The 23,628-nt window shown below is 58.4% G+C and overlaps 1 protein-coding gene across 5 annotated transcripts in view; it reads right to left on the bottom strand.

Annotated features, from left to right (window-relative positions):
* Nucleotides 1-23,628, bottom strand: part of BAIAP2 (BAR/IMD domain containing adaptor protein 2) — a 63,841-nt gene that overhangs the window by 30,124 nt on the left and 10,089 nt on the right. For all 5 annotated transcript variants that reach the window (XM_043905260.1, XM_043905265.1, XM_043905262.1 and 2 more), the window contains exons 2-3: nucleotides 19,051-19,126; nucleotides 17,483-17,569 (exon numbers count right to left, since the gene is read on the bottom strand). In XM_043905260.1, coding sequence (XP_043761195.1) covers nucleotides 17,483-17,569; nucleotides 19,051-19,126 — 163 coding nt within the window. The remainder of the gene's footprint in view (nucleotides 1-17,482; nucleotides 17,570-19,050; nucleotides 19,127-23,628) is intronic.

The raw sequence follows: 23,628 nt of genomic DNA on the forward strand, positions 1-23,628 counted from the left end.
CCCTCCTCAGCCCCGCCACCCAGTGTTTACCCTTCGAGGAGGCCGCCAGGTCAGGGGTGAGTCACCTCCGGCTGCACACCCTTCAGCACTGGAGTTTAAAAATTCCTGGTATTCCCGGTAACCTCATTAAACACCCGCCTCCCGGGTTTGGGTTAAGAGTGGAATCCGGCACACACGGTAGCTCCCTGCCCCCAGGGGAAGGCGGGGGCTGGGGCAGTACACACACACACACACACACACACACACACACACACACGCCAGCACACGAGCTGTGCTTCCTCACAGACACAGGCGATGTGCCGGTCACCACCTTTCCCTCCATCACAGTCAGGCTGGTGCAACTAGGACAGGGCAAGATCAGGACAGTCGCCACCCCTCTGCTCTGTACACCTGGGGCTGGGGAGCCCGAGCGTCCTGCAGATGGTGTGTGGACTCCTGAAAAGAGGCAGGGCGGTGGCCTTGGGAGCCAGGCAGGGCCCTTGGCCCCCAAGGTGGTGGCCTTGTCCTGGGTGACAGACGCAGAAAGAACTGGTCTACCCTCCTAGTAGGGACCTGGCCCCCAACAGGGGCGCAACACTGGAGCCAGGGTGGCTGGACAGGGAGGGCTGGAGAGCCCAGGCCTGTGGGGCCCGCAACCGGCCACTCTGTCCTCAACGGCAGTCACAAGGTTGAGCAACCGCCGCTCCTAATTCCAGAAGGTTCTCATCACTCCAGAAACCTGTCCCCATCAGCAGTCACTCCCCTTTCCCTCCAGCCTCGGGCAACCACTCATCTAGTATCTATATGGATCTCCCTGTTCAGGGTGTTTCCTATCAACGGGATCCCAAGACACAGACCTTTGTGTCTAGCTTCTTCGCCGAGCGTTGTGGTTTTTGAGGCTCACTGGTGGCCGTGTGTCAGGGCTTCATTCCCGCCCCAGTCGGATGACATTCCAGGGAAGGGGCCACACTTTACCTAGTCATCCACTGATGTCTGCCGGTGGACATTTGGGTGCTTCCACTTTCGGGCTGTTACAAACACTGCTGCTGTGACAATCAGCTCTCTCTTTAGGAAGCAGTTTTATAACAACCCTAAATTCTGTTTGTAAACAATCTTCGCAACATGATTTTTGAGGTTTTTCCCATCTTCTTAGAGAAAGAAAGTCCACCAGCCAGCAGATCCTGGCAGGGGGAGGAGAGTTGAGTAAAGAGGGGGCCTCTGGCCAGCACCGTGACCACGTCAGGGGCTGGAGCCTCGGTGCTGCCAGGCCCTCCCAGGTTCCTCCAGAGCCAGCGCCCCTCCCAGGCACCCACTGCCATCTCTGCAGGGCCTGCTCCCTGCTCCAGGCTCGTCCAAATCTCCTGGGAAGACGACGCTGCAGATACTAATAGGAATTGATTCCACAATGAGGAGCCTGCCTCTCCAGCAAGTCGGGGTGACTCAGCATCCCTCTTGCTTCAGAGCTCAGCCAGGAGGGCGGGGGGCCGTCCCCAGGGGAGACTCTGCCCCCACTGGCCCCCCAGTAGGAGCTGGCTTCTACCAAATGCAGGGATGGTGAGCCAGGGAGAGCGCCAGGCTGTCACTCTGCTTCGGTTTTACCACTGATGCAAAGACATTCCCAACAGATTCTTAAGAACGGTGCACAGCCCCTGGCAAGAACCTCAGTACAAGCACAAGGTGGAAGGGCCCGGCATCAGCCAGGGTGAGTGCTGGCCAGCCCCTGGGGCCTAAAGGCACCCATCAAGGAGAGGAGAAGGCAGAAACTAGAGACCCCGCCAGCACAGAGGCAGTGTGGGGATGTGCTGGAAGGTGAGGGCACGGCTGAGGAAAAGGGGGCCCTGGCGTGGGAAGGCCCCACGCCTGGGAGGACGGCAGCGGGGCAGACCCTGAGCGGAGCAGTGTGAGCAGGACCAAGGCCCACAGGAGGCCAGGTCTGGACATCCAAACGGCGGGGCCCCACTGTGATACGCGAGGAGCAGCAAGAGTCAGAAGCGAGATGTCTTCACTCACATTACACATGTTCGGGGATGTAGGACCCACCGCTGACATCTCAGATCTCAGAAACATTCAAGTGTTTCCCCAAACTGGGATCTTTGGGAAGAGATGAAAGAGTCCAGGAGACTAGAGAAAGTTATATGTACCAGATTTTTCAAAGGCACAGACTCTAGAAACTGTAGGCTGGTGTCTTGATGTGGGAGTTGTTACTGTGACGAAGGTGACCTGCTCGCAGCCTGGGGCACTCGCTCACCTTCATCTTACCCCTCTGACGGCTGTTTCGTGAGCACGTGCTCCATGCAGGTGCCGCTGAAGGTGAGAGGGTTAACCAGAGGCCCTGCCTCCGTGGTCGCCATACTCTTTCTCGGGAGAGGCAGACAAACCATGGGCCGGTGAGGAATGGGGTGGGGTGAAAGGCAAGTGGGCCAGGCAGGTCAGGAAGGAGAGCCGCCTGCGGGCCAGGAGGACAAAGGAGGCCTGTGGCCCTGGATGACCCAGAGATGGCAGGGCGGAGTTTGGTGGGGAGGCTCATCTCACTGATTCTTAAGCCCAAGCTCAGCCCAGGTGCAGCCCTGCCTCCCACCTGAGCTCCACAAGACACCAGGCTGTCCCCCAGGGCACTGAATGCTGACTCTTAGGGGACCTGAATGGAGGCCGGTTCTACAGCCACACCCAGGGGTTCCATCCACGGCCCTGCGATCAACGGGACCGTCAATCTGTCCTCATCAGCGCTGAGAAGACAGAACACACTTCTCCCAGCCCCACCCTCCAAACCCCCCAAAAGCTGCAAAAATAGCAAAGCAGGTACCCACTCGCCCTCCACCAGGCTCCCCAGCTCTCTTCCCAACACACGTACATTATGTACCACGCACACTCTTTTTGGCTGAACCATCCAAGACAGTAGTGAGCACTGTGGTGTGGCCAGCACGTCAGCTTCTACAGCTAGAGATCATGACTTGTGTGCACCGGCCCGCGGCCATCCTGACCCAGGGAGGGTGGCCACCGACACAGACCCTCCTCCATCAGCGCCCACATCGCGGGGCCTGGTGCCCTGACATGCCACCGCCTGAGAGCTACTCCCCAGGCTGGGACCTCACACCCAGCTCTTCAGGTCTTTCTCTCAATAAATCAGTGCTCTGTTTATCTAAACGCTGCTCCGTGAGCATCTGGAACAAGTCAGTCATAAACAGGCTAAATCACGGGTTACGAGGAATTAACCTCCAGCGGCACCAGAATTCTTATCTCTCCTCCGGGAGTCGGGAGTTTTCAGCCTCTTAAATCCAGAAGAGTCCTCTCCACTTGCATCTCTGACAACGCTGACATTTTTAAAGACAGTCTGCTTTTCTTTTTTTTTGCAAAAAAAAAAAAAAAATACATGTTCTTATAATCTGCAAATGACAAGAAGCTGAGGGGGAGTGTGGATCTGGGAGACTGGGAACAAGCCAGGATGGTGGGAGGGGTGGCCCTTGTCCCCAGGGTCTGGCTGTTCACAGGCCGGCATCTTACCAGCTCCACTCCCCCTTCTGTGAGCCGAGGGGGCCAGACTCCACTTGAGGCCCCCTCCCAGGCCACAACACTAGGCTCCTTATCCCAAAGGAGTGAAGACAGGATTTCAGGAAGGATTTGAGTTCTCACCCACTTAAGCTTAAAAAAGAACATGTTTTTTTGCCAAAGCAACACAGGCCTGAGGAAACCAGTTTCGCACTGGCTCCCATGGAGACGGCCAGTGGCCTGAGCTGACCCCCAGCAAAGGTTGGCGACAGCATGGGATGAAGGAGCAGTCCTCACCTGGCTGCCAGACCCCAAGGCTGGGCACACTGCATGGGGGGCCAGTCCCCTCTCCACAACACTGTGACCGTCACAGGGGAGCAATGCTTCCAGTATCAGTGTCCAGGGGGCAACCAGAGAAAATTCTAAAACCTGATTTACATGAGCAGGAGAAGGAGGCTGGGGCCCCATGGTGGGGGAGGTCATAGAGGGCACTTCCCATCTCTGGAAGACACAGGCGGGCTGAGCCCTGGCTGAGGGGTAGGGAGGGAGTCCAATAACCACTATGGACGGGCCTCCCCAGGGACCCAGTGCCACACAGCAGAACCATCCCCCAGAGCACAGACCAGCCTCCACCCCGCTGTGTGTCCACCAGCTGGGGGATGTCCATCACAGGGCGACCAGGGGCTGACAGGCTCCAACAGTCTGGGCATCCCACGAAAAGGGCTCCAGGACTGGGCTGACCTGTCTCATTGGTTACGTGTACACATTTGTACCCCATCCCAGGATGAAATCAGTGAGACCACAGGTCTCTTGATTAGGAGGCTGGACTGGCAAAGCTCACGGCCCAGTCCCTGCCCCAGAGAAAGAGCCGGGCAAGTGTCTGCCCCCATCAGTAACAGCGACCCTGACAGCCAAGAAGCTGGGTGCCATCCATCTAGACTCAGAGGTCCCACCACACCCTCCTTCTTGAAGTGGGAGGATGGCAGGTGCAGTGGTTCAGGAACTGGGCAGCAAGACAGGACATCCTTCTGTGGAGCCCAGCCCTGGCAGGCAGGAGGGTACCACCCACCTGTGGTGCCCTTTCTCTTCAGCCTAGGCCCTTCTTCCCTGGTGACCATGTCCGGCCTGGGCAGGGGTCCCGGCTGTGTGCTCTCTTCCTCACCACCCCACCCCATACCCGTGTCCTTCCCACTGAAAGAGGGCTGTGCCCATCTCTGACCCTGGTCATGAGACGGGCCTTGCACAGGGCCCTGTGGACAAGAGCACAGGGTGGGGGGGGGTTCCTGGGAAGGCACAGTGTTGGGGTTCAGGGGAACTAATGCAACAAGAAAGTGGGTATCTTCAGCAGCAATATGAATGTGGGGGACACTGATGAGGACCCAGCTCCCCAGCTGCCTGGACCTGGGCAATATCCAGTGATCCCAGACCACACTGGGCACTCCCAGCGCACGAGGCTTCTAGGACGGATCTGAACACATGGGAAAGACAGGAATGTCCAGTGCGCAGAGTCCCTGCCCGTGTGGGTCCCTATGGGCTCCCTGGGTGGCCGCAGCCCGGAAGGCCAGTCCTGTAACCTGCTGCTCCCCGCCCCCAGCAGACGTCAAGCTGTGCCAACCCAGGACACGAGCACCCCAGCCAGAGGCGAGACTGAGACTGCAGGGCCGTGACTGAAACCACGGGCCTAACGTGTGTGCGCTCCGGTGCAGTGGGCGGGGTTGCTGGCGTTCCCTACCTCCTCCCAGGCAGAGCCCTAGGCCGGAGTAGTCCTCAGCAGCCCCAGATGGTGCTCAGGGCACAGAGAAGGCCTCCGACCCTCCTTGGAGACCAGAACTCCAGCCCTGTCCTCCCAGAGCTGGATTTCAACCCGGCGAGCAGGACGCACCATCAGGTGTACCTCTGGGCCACGGGCGGCGACCGAGGGGCCAAAACACTCATTTCTTGAGGATCTGTCATTCCAGGAGGAGCCGGAGCTTGCGGCCCCTGCCGGTGGCCAAGGGGCTCTGAGCCAAGGGGTCAGCTGCTCAAACTTGGCTGGGAGCACCCACTGCCTACTGAAGCCTTCTAAAGCAAATTTCCATAATGCTCAATTATTCTAGTGGCTTCCAGAGCGGAAAGGCGCCTCTGAGAGCTAATTAGCATACGCCTGAACAAGGCACGAATATAGAGCTCTCGTTCCAGGAAGACAGACAGCCAAGGGGCTGCGGGGATGTCGCGCCGGCTGTGGGAGCCACCAGGATGGGACGCGGAGCTTAGACAACACCGGGGGACCCCTCTGGGATCAGCCACCAACCTCCCATCCTCCCTGCTGGCCTCAAAGCCGCCAGCTCCTCCCTGGGAGAAGCAGCGTTCTTCTCCTGCCTACAAAATGGCAAAACATGGCAGGTGGCCAGAGGGGTAACCAGGACAAAAATCAATGGCTGTTACCATGGTGATGACAGCGGACAGTGACCCTCCCTGACTGCCGCTCTGAAGCGGAGCAAGACCAGATGGCTCCTTGAGGTCAGTGCTGTGTTCACAGCTGGACACCCAGGCACCAGGGTGTCGTGGAACAAGGTGCTGACCACACGTGGCCCAACCCTCCGGGCTGGCCTCCGCCCTACCTGCACTGGGTCAGTCTTGGACTGACATCGGCCACTCTGGTAGTCTGCTCATATCTCAGAAGCTCAGGCCTGCCCCACACCTCCTGGAACCAGATATATATTTGGACGCATCCCCGGCCAATTCACATGCTCTCAGGCATCCACGGTCACACTCAGGGTTCTCAGGCTGGCCACTCAGGCCAGCTGGGGGTGCAGCTTCAAGGAATTGGATGATGGGAGGCTGTGGAGCACACGGGTTGAGCCTGGGCGACAGGGAGGCAGGAACTTCAGGTCAACCTGGCGTCCTCTCCCCTTGGTCCATGCAGACCCTGGTTGCACCAGGTCAACAAAGGATCAACAAAGGACCCCTCCCTCTTCACTCTCACCTGCAGGGTGGGGGTGGGGGACTGCAGACTGAGCACACACTGCCGGCAGTACCTCAATTCAGGGGGAGACATGGTGCGGTCACAGGACTGGGGGCCCCCAGCGCCCTCCAGACACGCAGGCCCTCGAGTCAGACTGGCCAGGCCGGGAGAGACTTCGTGCGCGTGCTGCTGCACCTCGGTGGGCCTCCGGCTGCAGACCCTGGACAGGCCACACGTCCCCCCTCGGCAGGAACAAGGCCCAGGCCCGGTCCTCACAGACCCTGTTAGCCCCTCATCACCACCAGCATGAACGCGGCCGAGGGCCCTCTTCCCCTCCTCCCCAGCAGGACCCCCAGGAACCAGGTCAGAGGGCCCGGGGTCCCCCGCCTGTTTTCAGAAGACCCAGCCATGCACTGCTGTACCCTGCGGATGTTGCCACCCCAGAGGGGGCCCTCGGACACCAAGGAAGCATGAAAACATGCTGAGCCATCTCTCCTGCTCAGCCAAAGCCACAGAGAACAGGCAGATCCAATTAAGATGTTTATTAATCCCTCCCGACACAGGCTTGAGCCGGCCCCATAAAGCTCTCACCAGGGCGGGCAAAGCGGATACACTGGAGCCCCCAGCCCTTCACACCCGGTATGTGAGTCCAGGAGGCCCTCAGACTGCAGCCCCCCATCCCTGCTCAGCCCCTCTGATCTGTCTAGCATCTACACAAAGTCGAGCACAGAGGCAGAGACACCACAAAAGTCCTGTCTGGTGTCAAGAGGCCTGAAGGAGGCCAAGAGAGCAGAGACCCTGATCCTGGGGCTCCGGGGACTGTGTGCCGGCCACTCCCCCTGGGGGTCAGGGAGAGCGCCTCCGTGTGCAGTGGTGTTCCAGCTGCAGAAGGGAGGTGAAGGCAGGATGCAGGAAAGACGCTCACTCCAGGCTGGCCTGGGGACGCCGTCCTGCACAGGGGCCTGTGGCCAGCATGGGACCACAGAGTGGGGTGACACGGTCCCGAGTGGGGACCCTCAGGGATGTGAAATGAACACGGCTCCCACTGCAGGCTCTAATAAGTCCTCCAAGCAGCGTCTTGTCAGGAGGGTCCAGCAGTCACAGTCATGTCCTGTTGTTAGGGTCTGACAGAAGGTGGATGTGATAGACTGTCACCCACCTGCAGAGGAGGCTGGGACACACTCAGGCTCCCCGGCCACGTGTGACCAGCTCTGCCTGACGTGGAAGGGACCATGATATAGCCCGACAGCCTCCCGGAAGGCACAGAAGTCAACCTGGCAGGCAGCCCCCCCATCTGTGGATGGCCTGTGGTGCCATCTCAGAACCATCTCTGTGAATGGAATCATCCGGCAATAGTCGTGAAGGTCCTTCGGGCCATATGGCCCCTGCATTGCAGTGACCTGCGTGCAGGGACTGGCCACCTCACGCCTCTAAGCATGAGGCAGTCGTGGGAAAGTTGGCGGCATTAGCAGGAACCAAAAGAGGTAGCCGGGTCCCCACAGAGCAAGTCTCCAAAGGTGGCATGGGATGGCCCGCCTCTGTTCTTCACTTGGGCAGCCGGGCATGGACAGCAGCCAAACGCCCAGGGGAGTGTTCAGGCCACACCTTAATCCAGTGACTCACGGCCAAACCTGGCCCAGTTTCAGGTTCAGGGGAGCCACCTCCAACCCCGAGGCCCCGCCCAGCAGGGAGCTCCTGCCCTCTCCTGGGCACCGGGACAGATCTGGGTACTTAGGGCACCTGCAAGCATGAACACGCCTGGGTTCACAAACAAGCGGGTTCTTCAAAGGCAGAGAAAACAACAGAGGCCTCAGGAGATGGTGAGGGCCAAACAAAACAGCTGCTCGGTCACTGGCCCTCAGCTGCACAGACGGACAAGATGGCCAGGGTGAAGCTCTGAGCACAGGCCCCGGACAGTGGCTTTGGAGGGATGCGCCCGCTGTGAAACTCGGCCATACACCGAGGCAACAGAGGGCTCCGGGCAGGCTGGGCCCTTTGCTGCAGATGACGGCCTCATGTCAGCGCTGCCAGCCAGGAAAGCCTAGAGTGCTCCTGGGGGTGTCACTTCAGCCTCTTGCACAGCCACAGGAGCTAGCTGACCCCCATCGTGCATGAACGATTCCAGCACAGAGCACCTGAGTTACCTGCCCACGTGGGCACCCTGTGCCCGCAGCCCAGGTGCACGGGGACCCTGGCCTCCACCTCCCACTCCTGCCCATGCTGGGCTCAGCTCTACTCTGCACAGTTGCTTTGGGGAGCGGAGCCAGGGGCCTGGCTGCAGACGGCTGCCCAGTGGGCAGGACGTGTTTAGGTGTGCCAGCTCCCTGGGGGCTGCTGCACATGGTGGCACGGCTGTCAGGGGGATGGGACGGCAGCCTCGCCTGCACAAAGAACCAGATCAAGAGCCACGGTGGCATCCCTAGGAGCCAACACTGGGGAAGAAACCAGCAAGCAGGACAGACGCTGATTCTGCACAAGTGGACGTGAGGGTGGAAGAGAAGGCCTGGAAGCCAGCCTGTTCACTGCCTGGACTGGGGGACATGTGCTTTCAGCAGGGCCTGGGGACAGCTCACACGGAGGCTGGGTGGAGAAGTGAGGAGGAGCCACTGCGCTCACCCCAGGGCATGGGTGAGACGCCATACCTGGCCTCTGCCAGCAGGGGACGGGCACTGGGGGGGTCCCCACCTGCTCTCTGACATGATTGAGGGACCCTGTTACTTAAAGCTTAAGGCAGTGGGAGGGCCTGGAGGGCACACGGCAGTGCTGACAGCACCTAGGGCGGGATGGCTCCTGCACTGGCCCCCTTCAGGGCAAAAGGAGTTGACCTGGAGACCTGACCTCCCAGACCAGGCCCGGAGCCCACACCAGAGCACAGACCCACGCTCTGCCTCGGGCTCCCCACCACACTGGCATCTCAGGCTGCCCGTGTCAGGGGGGCGGGGAGAGGGGGGCACACCCACCCTGCTGTGACCAGCAAGGGGACACCTGCCCCCTCTACCCTGCGGCCTCCAGGCAGATGGGGAAGCAGGAGGATGAACATTTTCACTTCCAGATCTCAGCAACCCCCTAATTCGTGGTCTATGAGCTTGGAGCGTGAGCCTTCACGGAGCGCCGTGATTGGGGTCACCCTCTTGGCTCCCTGGCCTGGGGAAGGTGCAGGTCTGCACACGCTGGGGACTGGCCTAGAGCCTTGGACCCAGATAGCACATGCCTCCTGCCCTGAGCTGCCGGTGAGCCCCACGAGCACAGAAAGCCGTGAGGAGAGGGAGCAGATGGGGCCTTGGACCCAAGTACACAGACCAGCAACATCATCCCCCGCTGCGGGAGGCCCCGGGCATGCCCGGACAGAACGGGGAGGGTGGCGGTCCAGGGACACGCCAACAGCAAGTGGGGGTGGCTGCCAGCCGGGGACAAGAGGGAGGTGAGGTGATGGGAAAGGCGGCCATCCCAGCACCCCGGCTAAGCCGCCTGCCTATCAAAGCCGATCCAAAGCCAGGCAGAGTGAGGATGAGAGGTCGTCTCTGCTGTGAGGTCTGCAACTGCAGCCTCAGGCCACTTTCCCAGCCGCCGGACCAAAGGCCAAGCGGCCACTCGCTCTCCACGGGAAAGGGGAACAAAGGGACAGCTGCTGCCGCTCAGCTGCCGCACGGCGACTGGGCTCTGACCTCTGACCTCCACGGGCCTCAGCCTTGCTCAGCGCAGGAGACCACACAGCAGAAGCCTCTGCCCCGGCGATGAGAGGTCCAGCCCTGGGGAGTACACGGTTGGCTGCCATGGCGGTGTTGAGGGCTCTGTGCTGCTCAAGATCCTCACTCTACGCAGGAAGGACAGGGCCCAGGGCTCGCAGGGAGATGAGGGGGTTCGGTCCACTCAGGGTCGGCATGGCTGAATCCCACACCATCCTAGCAGGCTGCCAGCCCTGGGAGCAAAGCCTGAGCCCTACAGCTCCTGCCCTTCGTGGGAAAGAAAAGGCAGGAAGAACCGGAAGAACGGGGCAGGGATTGGCAGAGAAAGGAGGGTGACTGGGGAGTGGCCAGGGTGTCTGCCACTGCTTGGCTGGCGATCCCTGACCCCACAGCCGCCAGGGGCCACACCCAGAGGGATCCCGGCGGGAAGCGGGCTGTGAGAAGGCAGACGAAGCCCCATCAAGATGACGTCTCTGGTCAGGAGCCTGGCGCCCAGCCTGGGACGCTGCCAGTGTGAACAGAGCTTCCTCCAGGGCGCTGCCACACCTCGGCTGGAGCGCCGCTTCCCCGGAGGCTTCCCCTTGAGGGCTCTGGCTCGTCCCTGGGAAAGCAGAGATCCCACACCTCTTCCCTCCCACCCAGGGGAGGAAGGTCTGCTGAGAAGAAAGTGGTCAGAAATTGAGCTTTTCCCCAGGGTTGCAGACAGGAAGGGCGGAGGAAAACGAACTCAGCATGAAACAAAACAGACTGAAAACGGGACTGGTGGGGACAGGGGTCCCCTCGCAAAGTTCAGCTCATCAGGAAAACACAACTGCACGTAACTCGCAGTTTATGCAGTTAGTAACACAGCTAGAAAACACGTAAAGCAAAAACCGTACAGAGAAACCAAGGAGCCCACCATCCTAGAGAGTAAGACGGACACCTCTTTTACTTACTAATTAGGAACTGGAAGTACTGAAGATCTGAACACAGTTAGGAACCTTGCACCCAGAATCAGAGACTAGTTGGGGGATATAAGTTCTCTTCAAACGTTACAGACATCTATAAGCATGAGCCACGTGCCAGACCAAACAGCCTGTCGATGAATGTCCACGATTCAGGATCATTTGGTCATCAGCACAGGCCCCCCTCCCTGGGGTCCTGATCAGCACTAGGGGAGAGGGAGCTCATACAGACGCCCAGGGCTGCAGGCAGAGCCAATGGGCCCAAAGAGCTGCAAAGAGAACATTTCCTAAGCGACAGTTTCACAAGGATAGTGGCCAAAATGCACCAGCGTACCCCATCCCTGCCACATTACCGCCACAAGCAAAGGGTCCTAAATCTGAAAATCTCTACCATTTCTACCAGAGTCTTCAAGCAGGGAGCAGAAGTAAGCAGCACAGAAGGACCCAGAGTCCTTGGCTTTCTCAGCAGGTCACTGCAGGGCAGCCCCAGTATAAGCATCCCCCTGGGCTGGATTGTCCCCCCCTGGTACACGGGTGCCCAGCATACCCCGAGCTATAACCAGGTGCAAACTGTCATCCTGCTGTGTCCAAGATGCTGGTCCTGGGTTGGTCTTCCCCTCCCGTCCAGGAGCCAGGTGGCCCAGAGCTGCTGCCTGGGCACCTGGGAGTGGGGTAGCCTGCAGGGTCAGACTCGCCCACACAGAGGAGGGCACGGGAGCAGAAGGCGGTGGTGCCCAGCCTCACTCAGATGGGAGCACTGTGGAGCATCATGCGGGTCATGTGGGAGGACGGCGAGGCCAGGAAGGAGAGACCCAGGACATGGCTGTTGTGGAACCGCGTGAAGGTCACCCGCGGTGGGCCTGGTCAGCATCACGGTCCCAAGGACCAGCTCGCTCAGAGTGGCAGCCCCTCCCCATCCCCCGCCCTGGGGAATAACCTGGGCACTGGACAAGAGGACTGAGAAACACACTGTGTTCGTTATATGTTCATGAAATACTCTACAGCCGTGAAAGTACAGCGCCTGCTGCTGCAGGCCGGTGGATCCCAGCGCAGATATGACGAGCAGGCCGCACAAACCCGGCTTCCCAAGGGCGAAGCCCCACTCCCACCCTCAGTCTTGCTCCCTTCCTTGGCTCCAGACTTCCCCACTTCTCCCAGGGTGCCTCCTTCTCATCCACCCTGCACTTGTGGACGTACCCTTGCTCCTGTCCTCCACCCCTCCCGGTGCCCTTGCTGTCCTCAGGTAGGAGCTGCAGCTTAACCCCGGCCCTCGTTAACCTTCCCATGGTTCCAGAGGCCGCATGCCTCCTTCACCCTTGGGATGCTCCGTCCTCCAGGCCCCCTGGGGCTCTCTCCCTCAACATACACACTGGAGTGATATCTGGAAATTTCACAGAACCTACCCAAGGATAAGGACCCCAAAAGCTTCCAGAAGGGGGAAAACAGAAAACTCACATTAAAAAAAAAAAATGAGCCACCAAGACACTGAAGACAGCAACACCGGGAGTCAGAGGAAAGGAAGTGATGCCTTCCAACTCTGAGGGGTGTGAACTTCCACCTGGAATTCTAAGCCATTAGCGTGAGACAGAGAAACATCCACAGACAGACATGAGTTCAGAAATATGTTTCCCCTTTTCCTGCTGAGGAACCACTAAAAGGAAGGATGGTCGCCCTAACTGAGGAAGTAAGACAGGACCCAGGACGCAGAAAACGCAGTCCCAGGCTGGAGAAGGGTGGTCCATGCATGCACAGCCCAGCCACTGGCCCTGGGGGTGTGGGGGGCGCCAGGAGGCAGGTTCCAAGAGGGGGAGAAGCAGCCAGGTTAACGGGACCACTGCCAGCTGGGAGGAACCCCAGAGTGCAGTCTCGGGTTTGGGACTGAGTTCATGATTGTAAACTGACAACTATGCAAATGAAGGCAGGTAGTTATTAACTCTAGGAAAAACAAAGCTGTCAAAATAGTAATGAAAACCTATGGACCATAGTTCAGGAAAAAAAAATATCACTCAACTGGACTTCATTAAAACTAAACATTTCTAAAAAAAAAAATTAAAAAAAAAAAAATAAAAAATAAAAAAAAAATAAAACTAAACATTTCTGTTCTAAAACTACTGTGACAAAAATGAAAGGCCAACGAGTCTGGGAGAAAATATTTGCAAAGTGTATCTGACAGAGCTGCTGCTGCTGCTAAGTTGCCTCAGTCGTGTCCGACTCTGTGCAACCCCATAGACGGCAGCCCACCAGGTTCCGCCGAGTACTTCTACCTAAAACACTCAATCAGAAGACAAAACCCCAACCAAAACAAGGACACAAAGACCTGAAGAGACATTTCACCGAAGAAGATAAACAGCAAACAGCACGTGAAAAGATGCCCGAAGTCATTAGTTCATAGATATGGAAATGCCCCAAACTGGAAACAACCCAGATGTCTGTCAACAGAAGAACGTATAAACAACAGGGCACGTCCACACAGCGGAAACTACTCGTCATGAAGGCAGGATGGTCTGGAGGTGTGTGTAACACTGGGATGACTTTCAAAACAATCATGAGATAAAAGAGGCCAAACTCAAGAGAGCACAGCACACACTACACAGGTCAATTTATAGAAACTCCAGCAAATGCACGCCACGTCTCAGGGCAGAACGCACGACAGTGGTTGTCTGGAATGGGGCGGGCATGGAGCGAGAGAGGCAGGAGGTTTTCTCCGGGGCTGATCACTACCTGGGCAGGTGTGTGCTACCTGGGCAGGTGTGCACTCATGTCTGTCTCATCAGGCTTCCATTTCAGACCTGCTGTCTGCTGTGCTGTGGGCAGACTGTTCTGAGCTGAGGGTTCCCGCCAGCACCGTACAAAGGCTATATTGGGCACTGATTAAAGCAAAAGTCGTCATTGTTCTCTTGGGTGGGGAGAGAGGAGTAATATAAAAACACTAAATCCAAATCCTCTAGAAAAAGATTCATTAAATAATGTCCAAAATTAAACAGAAGAAACAGCACAAACTTGCCTGTTTACGCGTATGGAAGCAAACACAGGCAGACAATATGTAGGGCTGAGAAGTGGGCCTCAGGCATGTGGGGGGCAGGGGGACTTATTTTTAAACCCGCGTGTGTGCTGCTTTAATAAAAATTCAACCCCGACCGTGTGACTCAGCAGTTCCCCTTCCAGGGATATATGAAGTGTCCACACACATTTGTGCTGACTGCTGACACCAACAGCATTGAAACTGGTCAAAATGTGGAAACAGCCCTGATGTTCATCAGCTGGGGATTGGAATACTACTCCCTTGTGTAGACAAGGGAGTATTATTCAGCCATAAAAAGAACAGAGCTGACACACGCTACAACACGGATGCACTTCGAAGACACCCTCTTCAACTGAAAGAAGCTGGAAGCAAACGGGTCACCAAGGGTCAGTGCTTGCTTTCTTCTGTGTGAAACATCCAGGCAAAGCCGTGGACACAGACACCAGGTCAGCGGCTGCCAGGGGCTGGGGGAGGGGGAGTGACTGCTAACGAGGATGGCTTGCATTTCTGGGATGAAGAAGTTTGGGAATGAGACAGCTGTGATGGCTGCACAACTTCCTGAATATACTAGAAAACACAGAGTTGTACACTTTCAGTGGTAACCGTATGGCATGTGAATTATGTCCTGATAAAGCTGTTACCTAACGAAAAAACTGAGCAATGATGTGAGAAGAAAGGCACGCTGGTCTCTGCCTCCCCCCCACCCCCCAACTTCCTGATATGGAGCTCCTAATCCCGTTATCTCCTGGTGATAGCAACGTCCTTTGTTCCAAAGAGGCAACTCTGCCTGGGCTCCTGGATGGGGGCTGGTCACCAGGAAGACCCAGCCACAGCCAGCATCAGAAGTAGAGGCCCCACCCCATCCTCTAGGACAGGGGCTGGAGGCTGAGCTAACAACTGCTCATGCCTGGAAACTCCTTAAACACGGGGTTCAGATAGCTTCCAGGGTGGTGGACACACCCACATACTGGGAGGGTAGGGCACCCCAACTCCACAGGGACAGAAGCTTCTGTGCTCGGCACCCTCCCAGACCTCGCCCTGGGCACCTGCTCCTCTGGCCGCTCAGCTGGGTCCTTCATGACATCCTTAAGACAGTAAGCCTGCCCCTGAGTTCTGTGAGCTGTTCCAGCACACAGCCAGACCCGAGGAGGGAGTGGTGGGAAGCCCGTTTGTAGCCAAATCGGACAGAAGTGTGGGGAACCGGGGACCCTCGATTTGTGCCGGCCTCTAGGGTGGGGGGGGGGCAGTCTTTCAGGACGAGGGTCCGCACTGACACCAGGGAGATGGTGTCAGAAGTGAGCTGAGCTGTGGGACTCCCGGCTGGGGTCCTCAGACACTGGAGGGCTCGCTGGTGCTGGAAAACCCACATCTGGTGTCAGAACTGTCGTGAGTGGAGTAAACAGGGTCTCCCCTTGGCTGGCGCCTTCCTGGACATACACAGTGGGAATTCCCATTTGGTGACAGACCCCATGGACCACAAACCCCTAGAGAGATTTCAAGAACCCACAAGTAAACCAGAAGTTCCCAGATTCAGGCTGGAGCCCAGACAGCAAATAGACTGGTGGGAGGAGGGACGTCCCTCCTGCAACGCCCAGTGTGGCCCCCGCCCCCTCCATGAGCAGACTTCATGGCAGGAGCCTGCCATCCGCTCACCAGGCCTGCTGTAACAACCCCCAAGGACTTCGGCGAGGGGAAATTCGAGAATCTCACGCGGATTTGCACATGTCCACCCTCACTCTGGGGCGTCTCCTCCCGGCCACCACAATCAACCATGATAAGAAAGTGCCCCTCTCACAGACAGGAGTTGTGTACACACACACAGGCTCATACTCAACACCCAAACTTCCTCTGAGGAGCCATTGCTGGGAGGCCCAGGAGCACCAGGCGGGGCCCACAAGTGGCCTCTGAGCTCAGAGCCAGCTGGTTTACAGCCATGACTGGTCACCAAGGAGTTCAGGCCTCCATCCACCCAAACATCCAACATGTCACCAGCCAGGCCAAGCCTGCAGGCCTGACGTCCAGGGCAAGTTGGCTCGGCGTCCCCAAGAGGCCACGAGAGTCCCTCTAGAGCTACAGAGGACTTCTCCGCTGGCTCAGTCAGTAAAGAATCCACCTGCAATGCAGAGACCCGGTTTGATCCCTGGGTCAGGAAGATCCTCTGGAGAAGAAAATGGCTACCCACTCCAGTATTCTTGCCTGGAGAATCCCAGGGACAGAAGAACCTGGCAGGCTACAGTTCACAGGGTCTCGAGAGTCGAACACGACTTATCAACTAAACCACCACCACCTAGAGCTGGAGAGCTGGAGAGCAGCCAGCTCTTTAAACACTGAAGGCCCACATCCAGGTGAGCAGCCAGCCCCCATGAGGAGTCTGGCCCTGGCCACTCACTCTGCCTGCCCTCGTCTCCACAGTCGCCAGCCCCTGCTCCCAGCCCAGGAAGGTCCCGGAGTTGCTTTGGTTTTTACACTGGCCTCAGGAAAACCCAGATGCTGCTGCTGCTCTGCCAGGGTGGCAGTCAACACACACAGCAGGGCTGCCAGGGACGGCGCTGACTCAGGGCTGGGACGGTGGGGCCAGCTGGGCCACCGTGTCCTCAGACAAGGGAGTGGCAGAGGGTACCACAAAGTCCTGTGGTGGACTGGCCCAGCTTCCAAGGCAGGATGGTGTGAAAAGTCTGAAGGTGGACTGCTGGCGAGAGTGGGCGGGCTCTGCTGAAGACCATGTGGTGGGCAAGACGCAGGCACCTCTGGGAGCCAGAATGAATGGGCACACAGAGAAACCAAACGCCCTCCAACCTGCCAAGAACCCGGGGTTGCTCTGAGGAGCCCACGGCTCTTTACATTCCACATCGTGTGCCTCGATTATAAAAGAAACATGAGCTCCTGTTGGAAAGGTGTCAAACACAGAAAAAGTGGAAAGAAAAGAATCACACCCAGAAACTCCACTTGTTAAGCTTCCGGGGTCTCCATCATGAGATAAGCATGCTCCCGGGGTATTTTTACAAAATCTGGTCACACCATGCCAAGGTTGTGTACCTTTTCTCACTAATTTTTACACCAGAAACGTTTCCCCACACCATCAAAGGCCATCACCTGAGTCCACCTTTTCACATGGCTCCTCTATGCCAGCCAATTCAAGTTTTGCCACAAACACCTATAAATGTGGATCTGCCTGTCTACTCATCCCCAAACCACGCTTCTAAGGGGACCTGGAGCCACCTGGTGCACCCTATGCACCCCACAGCCCTCACTAGCTCCGAAGGCAACTACTGTCTATCAGTTTAGGAAGTCCTTTTTTACTGGACAGGGAAAACACGACCCCAAATGAAAGAAGGACAGACACAGGGTGGGGTCCCTGATCTGCCTGGGGACACCCGACTTCAGGGACCTCCGGGGTCTCTGCCACATTTCAGGGTCTTACCGAGTTCTTTGGAGCCCTGGCTCTCGCTGGCCAGCTCGCCCATCTTCACCAGGGCATCAAAATAGCCTTTGGCAGCATACGTCACACCTAAGAGGGGAGAGGAAGGGGTGGTTACTTCCCTCATGAGGAAATTACCACCTGCAGCACCTACTCGGCCACCCTGCCCGCCTGCCACGCAGCTGCCTCCCCTGCGCCCAGCAGGCTCCAGCCAGGGCAGGACCTCTGCCCGTCTCTTGTTGATGTTCTCTTGTCCCAAAGCTGAGAGCACCTTCTCTAAGGACTCAGTGTGCTGTTCACGTCCAGAGTTAATCCAGTCAAATTACAGGGTGCAACCCTGACCACAAGGCCCGGTGTCCCTGACGAGACGAGCACCAACCTCCGGGTGGAGACCTGCGAAGTTACTTCGACAGGAAGACCACCCCCAGCCAGCCTGGGCTGAGGGCTCTGACAATGTCCTGTGTCTCAGGGTTGAGCCGTGCAAGTGGGAGTGAGTCACACACTCAAATCAGGCTAAAGGCAGCAGGCTGGGGGTGGGGGGTGGGGCCTCACACACCACCTCCCACGGCGACTTCTGCTCAAACCGGAGGCGGACCTGACTTTGCGGGGGATTTCGACGGCAAGCTCCAAGCCAGCTGACTTCCTGGGACCAAGCCCGGGGGCTGCTGCCCAGGACAGAGCTTCCTTCAGGAACTCAAAAGACCCTTCAAAAACCTTGGGAGTGTCTACAAACCCCTTCATCGGAGGAGCCCCCTCCACACCACCCTTCAGGCTGGAAGGAGAACGAGGGCACCTCCAGAGTGGGGCCATGGGGAGCATCCACCATAATTACAATTTCTAATCCGTTTTCTCCAGAATCCAGTTAGGGGCTTATAACTGGGCACTCAATCAAATTTTATTTAGGTAGTTTTCAATTAAGTGCACGCAGTCGGGAGCTCGTGCGGGCTCCGTGCCCCAGGGGCTGGAGTGCCCGCTGCTTGAGCAGGGTGGGCTCCTTGGAAGAGACAACAGGAAAGCCTAGAGAGTCCCGGCCTGGCCTTGGGGAGGCCAAGGGCCGTTGAGGGGCTCTGTCCCTTGGGGAGGTCCAGGAAAACAGGGAGGGGAGGACGCCTTCAGACCTCCTCCCACTCCGGTCCACACAGAACTCATGGTGGGGTGATGATGAGAGGCCTGGAAGGAGGCGTGTGCCTCACATCCAAGCAACTAGGGCATGTGAGCAGGAGCCCAGGTGGGCCGTGATGGGTTCCCCCAAGGCCGACGACCTGCGCAGCGGAGAATGAAGTGACGTCACTCCAAGAGAAAGCCCACAGGGGTGAGACATGTCCTTGGATGTTTCTTTCAGGAAATGAACCACTATCGGCCTGAAACGTGCTGGCTGACCCACCCACTTCCAGAGTTGGCCGTGTCCACGGTGTGCACAGAACATCACGGGCCTCCGTGGTGCGGCACCTACGGCCTACACCCTTGCTCAGCCATGTCGGGCTTCTGGAAACATCTTTGTCCGTCCCTCATCAGGGCCTGTGAAGCTGTCCACCTGCTCAGACATCCTCACTCCCACCCGCAGGCCTCACCTGCCAGCGCCTTCTCGTAGTTCTTGCCCATGGCGATGAAGTTCCGCAGGCTGGGGTTGAACTGTTCCATGATGGTCTGGAAGAGAGCAGAGAACAGCATTAGGGGCAAGACACCTGGCCGCTTGGAGGCCTGAATGGTGAGGGGAAAATCACGCAGGCATCATACGTGGGTCGAGCCCACGAAGCCACAGCCGGGCTTCGGGTCCAAACTGCAGCTCGGTCCCTGCTGAATGTCCTCTGACAAGTGACGTTCCAGAGCCTCGGTACCAACACCTGTACAGTGGGGGAAAGGCCAGAACCTGCTCCATCAGGGCCTGGCAGATCAAACAAGTGAGCATGTGCAGGACGCGTGGGGCCATGCCCGGCATATAGCTGGCACTCAGACACGCTGCGCTGAGGAGCCATTACCCCATCTGGCAGGGCTGAGTCAGTGAGGAAGGCCCCCAGCAGGCCACACACAAAAGGCTCATCGCCGCCTGGAGCCCCCTCCCACCACGATCTTCACTCAACACATCAATTACCAAACATCAGCTCTGATTAGAGCGACGCGCAGCCTGATTGCAAACACCGCACGATGAATAAGCCAGCAGCTCTGGATCCGCGCACCCGATGGACTCAAGTCTTGGTGCCAATAGCACCAGTTCTTAGATTGAAGAAATCAGATTTTCACTGCGAAGGCCAAATAAATGTTTTAATTACGAGGCATAAAAACAGGCGCACACAAACAACAGCCAAATGTGAGCTCCACTGGGTAATGTGCCCTGACGGTCGGGTGCCAGCCCCAGCCAGCGAGAACACCGCAAGGGACTTTTAAGGAAAACCCTGTCTCAGCCACATCCCACATCTCCGGGTCAGTTATCGTGATGTGCGTCTGATCTTTCCTGAGGGTAAGAGACAAACGCCGCCAAGGAGGGGAAGTCGCCTGGCCCTGTGGGCAGACCATGGAGGCCCAGGTGCTTCTGCATGAACATGGGCAGCGCCAGCCCCTGCCCACCTGGCACACAGGCAATCCCAGCCCTGCTCTCCTCCATGTTCCTGGCCCTCAGTCAGCAGGACCAACACAGATTCCAAGGAGGGCTGTGGGATCACACCCAACATGTGCCCCAATTCACAGGGCAGGTGCACCTTCCTTTCTGGACAAGGCAAAGGGATGGGCACCTGCCATGTGCTGCAGCAGGGCTGAGGCACACGGGGGACACAGCAGTGACCCAAAGGACCAAGTCCTGGGAGGGGAGACAGGCCCACGTCACACACTGGGCAAGATCCCACACCCAAAGAACAGGAGGGAAGGACACGGCTCAGCCCAGAGGGGACACCGGGGAGAGAAGCATGTTGTTGAGAGAGGAGGGCTTCAGGCAGGTGCGTGTAAACGCCCCGAGGCCAGGGCCTGCTGGTGTCAGGCACAGGATGGCAGGAGCCAGGGAAAGAGTGGTGGGAGGGAAGAACAGGCAGAAGTGGTACAGTAATGGCCAACCCCCCAGCCTCACAGCCCATGGTGGGGACGCCTCTTTCTCTGAATAGGATGGGAAGCCAAGGGTCCATCCGAAACATTTCAAAAGGAAACGTACCCCTTGACTGCTCCAAGGAGACCAGATCGTAGCCAAGACTACTCAGATGCAGGCCACCCCTCAGAGCTGCTCAGAAACCTAAGAGGTGAAGGTTCAGTGGAAAGTTGGCCCCATCACAATGAGGGACGGAGCTCAGTGGTCTGGAGACCACTCTGGTGGAGAACCTGAGTCTAGATTCATCCAACCCAAGAAGAGCCTTAGAGTCAGAGCAGGGTGTCAGGTAACAGGCAGTGGATGAGGGACTGGCGTCCAGGAAGGCTGCAGAGGGGCCCCAGGTTAGACTGTCTGTTGAGGGTGCACGCACAGGCTGGCTGAGCCCTCCACCTCGCTGCTCAACACCACCCGAACCTGCGTTGGGGCAGAGAAACGCTGGCGGGTGCATGTGTTTGTTTGTCCAAAGGAAATGGACCTGAAGCAGAGTATAGACCTAGTGAGGGTAGCTTCTGACCCCGATTCTGTGTTCCAGACGTGCACACAAGTGAGTGTGTATATGTGTGTGTGTATGCGTGCAGTTTCAGTGTAAGATGTGTGTCTCACTGCAGTGATAGGCATGGAGCCGAGACAGAGCCCTGGGGTTGGGGACCTGTGAGAGCCGACCTGGGGTGCAGAGCTCTAGGACCACCCCCAGGGCAGAAGAAGAGGCTCCGCAGCTCCCACCCGGAGCCCCAAACATCCTGAGTGACAGCAAAAAACAGCCTGCGGCCGCCCAGGCCAACAGAGGGGGTCACCGCAGCAGCCCGCCCACACCCGCCCAGTGACACATGGGGACAGCCGCCAGGTTTCGCTTCCTTAGTGCAGCAGCTGAGCTCATGCACGAGGAATGTGGGTGCGAGGGGGCAGGGCAGGAGGGGCGCTGGGGTGCCGGCCAGGCCACCTGGGCTGGGCACTGCCTGCTCACACAGGTGCTGCTGACTCGCCTGCCTGAGGCAGGGGCAGTGACCTAAACGCTGTGGGGCTGGGGAAGCAGGAGGCCCTCCCGCCCTGGCCGGAGAGCTGTCCTTCCAGCTCCTCACAGACACCGCCCTGGTGGGAGAGCGGGCTCCCAGCTGCCTCCAGGTCACTGAGTGCTCAGAACTGCGACCACCAGACACAGGCCAGGTCCAAGACCACCTTGTCCAGAGGGACCCTGGAGGCCTGAGAAGGGCTCAGCCCCTCTGGTGGGGCTCCTCCCTGTGGGAGGCGGCCCTCTCAGAGCCCGAGCCCAAGGTTGTCCCAGGGCTCAGGCAGACGCTCTTGGACCCAGGAGGCCATGCTGTCCCCAGGCCTGTGACAGGCCCAAACCTACCCTCAGAGACCTGCAGTGGGACCCTGGCACCCCCACTGCAAGTGAGCGCTCCCCTAACTAGGGGCCTGTGCAGCCCCACCACACATTGCAGGGCCCCGGAGGGGCAAGTCAGAGGCCAACAGAGGCCCGGTGAGCTGGCCAGGAAGGCCCCGGGGCTCTGCTACCTGTTACTTTTTCAGAAGTGAGGGAATGATGGCGTCGTTCTGTGGGACTTCACTGGAAGGATGGAGGGAGTTGAGATTCAAACCCACAGCACGTGCCGGGGCTGGAGATGGGAGCTCGCTTCCTTACTGATGCCAAAGGGCGTGTGCAACCGAAGTCCAGGCCAGGAGGGCGGCCTCCTCGCACACACCTCTCTGTAGCATGAGGCCAACCTCACGCCTGTTGTGGAACTCAGGGGCGCTCAGGAGAGGCCCTGCATCAAGATCACTTCCCTGCAGCCAGGACAGAGACCCAACGACATGGCAATGACCAGCGCCTTCTGCAAACTCATGCCTGTGCTGCGCAAGTGAGACCAAACCCCTTCAAGTGTGGCGCTGTGGCACATGGCGACCGGGCCTGCCCCCTCGCAGGGGTCCTGGGCTGAGTGCCACATTCAGAACCAGCATCTTATTTTACTTACTCCCTGGCTGGCTCAGGATCTATAAGGTGCCAGCAGGGAGCGGGGCTGCCACGAGGGCTCCCTGCCACCCCCACTGCACACACGCTCCAGAAGGGTCAGGAAGAGAAGGGATCCCTGCTAGAGACACTTGCGAGCTTGGCGCAGTTCCTGGTGGCCCTCTTGCCGAGATGTCACACAGCCCATGTCCCTGCCACCTTGCGGTCCCAGGAATCCAGGCCTTAAGGCAAATCTCCAAGGCAGGGTCAGCCCCGCCCCCACCTGGGGCCCCCCAGCCCTGCATTTCTACGGGCGTCAGTGGGAGGGGCCAGGCCCGGCTGCATGGGCAGCGTTGGCAGGTCCCCAGGAGCCTTCCTGCCCGGCTGGCTCCTGGGCATCCCAGCACCTGCGCAGTGACGCCGTTTTGACTGACTTGGGTCACAGGTCTGCCCGGCCAGTGAGGACAAAGGGCAGCAGGACAGCCCCATCTCCACCTTGGGGTCACGAGGAGTGAGGGAGCTCTGCCAAGGGACTGTGCTCCGGCTGTGCCCGCGCCCAGGGTCCCCCACTCGCCATCTTGCGGATCCTGTTTATCCCTCAGCTCTGCCTCCTGGTGACAAACCCTTCCAAAACTCTCCTGGCAGGACCGCCACAAAGAGCAAAGCTTCTCTGCTCAGGGAAGTGATGTGCCTCCTGTTTCCCCTCCAGTTCTCGTGCAGTCTAGGAAGACGGGCCCCGGGGGTCCGCCTGCGCCCCATGCACACGTGCACCTGTGTGCACGCGTGGGTGTGTGCATGTGTGCTGCGGTCAAGCCAGGCTGCGCCCTCCCTACACACTCAACCTTTGGAAGGGAAAACTCAGGCAATGAGACCACACTGGACTCCACCAGTGGCCTGGGTCGGGGGGGCGGCCTTACACCCTCATCACCCCGAGTCCCCACTGGACTGGTGATGGGTGCTGCTGTCCACTTTACGGATGGACAAGAGGAGGTTCAGGGAGGCTAGGAGCCAGTCTTCTGGGTCCTGGTAGAGCCAGTCCCAGCTTCAATGCAGGTTGGCCACACAACCCAGCTTGTCCCACTCTCCATACGGGCCTTAGTGTTCTCCAGACGGGCCACCAAGGCAGGC

This window comes from Cervus elaphus, chromosome 5 (genome assembly GCF_910594005.1).
Source record: "Cervus elaphus chromosome 5, mCerEla1.1, whole genome shotgun sequence".
NCBI lineage: Eukaryota > Metazoa > Chordata > Mammalia > Artiodactyla > Cervidae > Cervus > Cervus elaphus.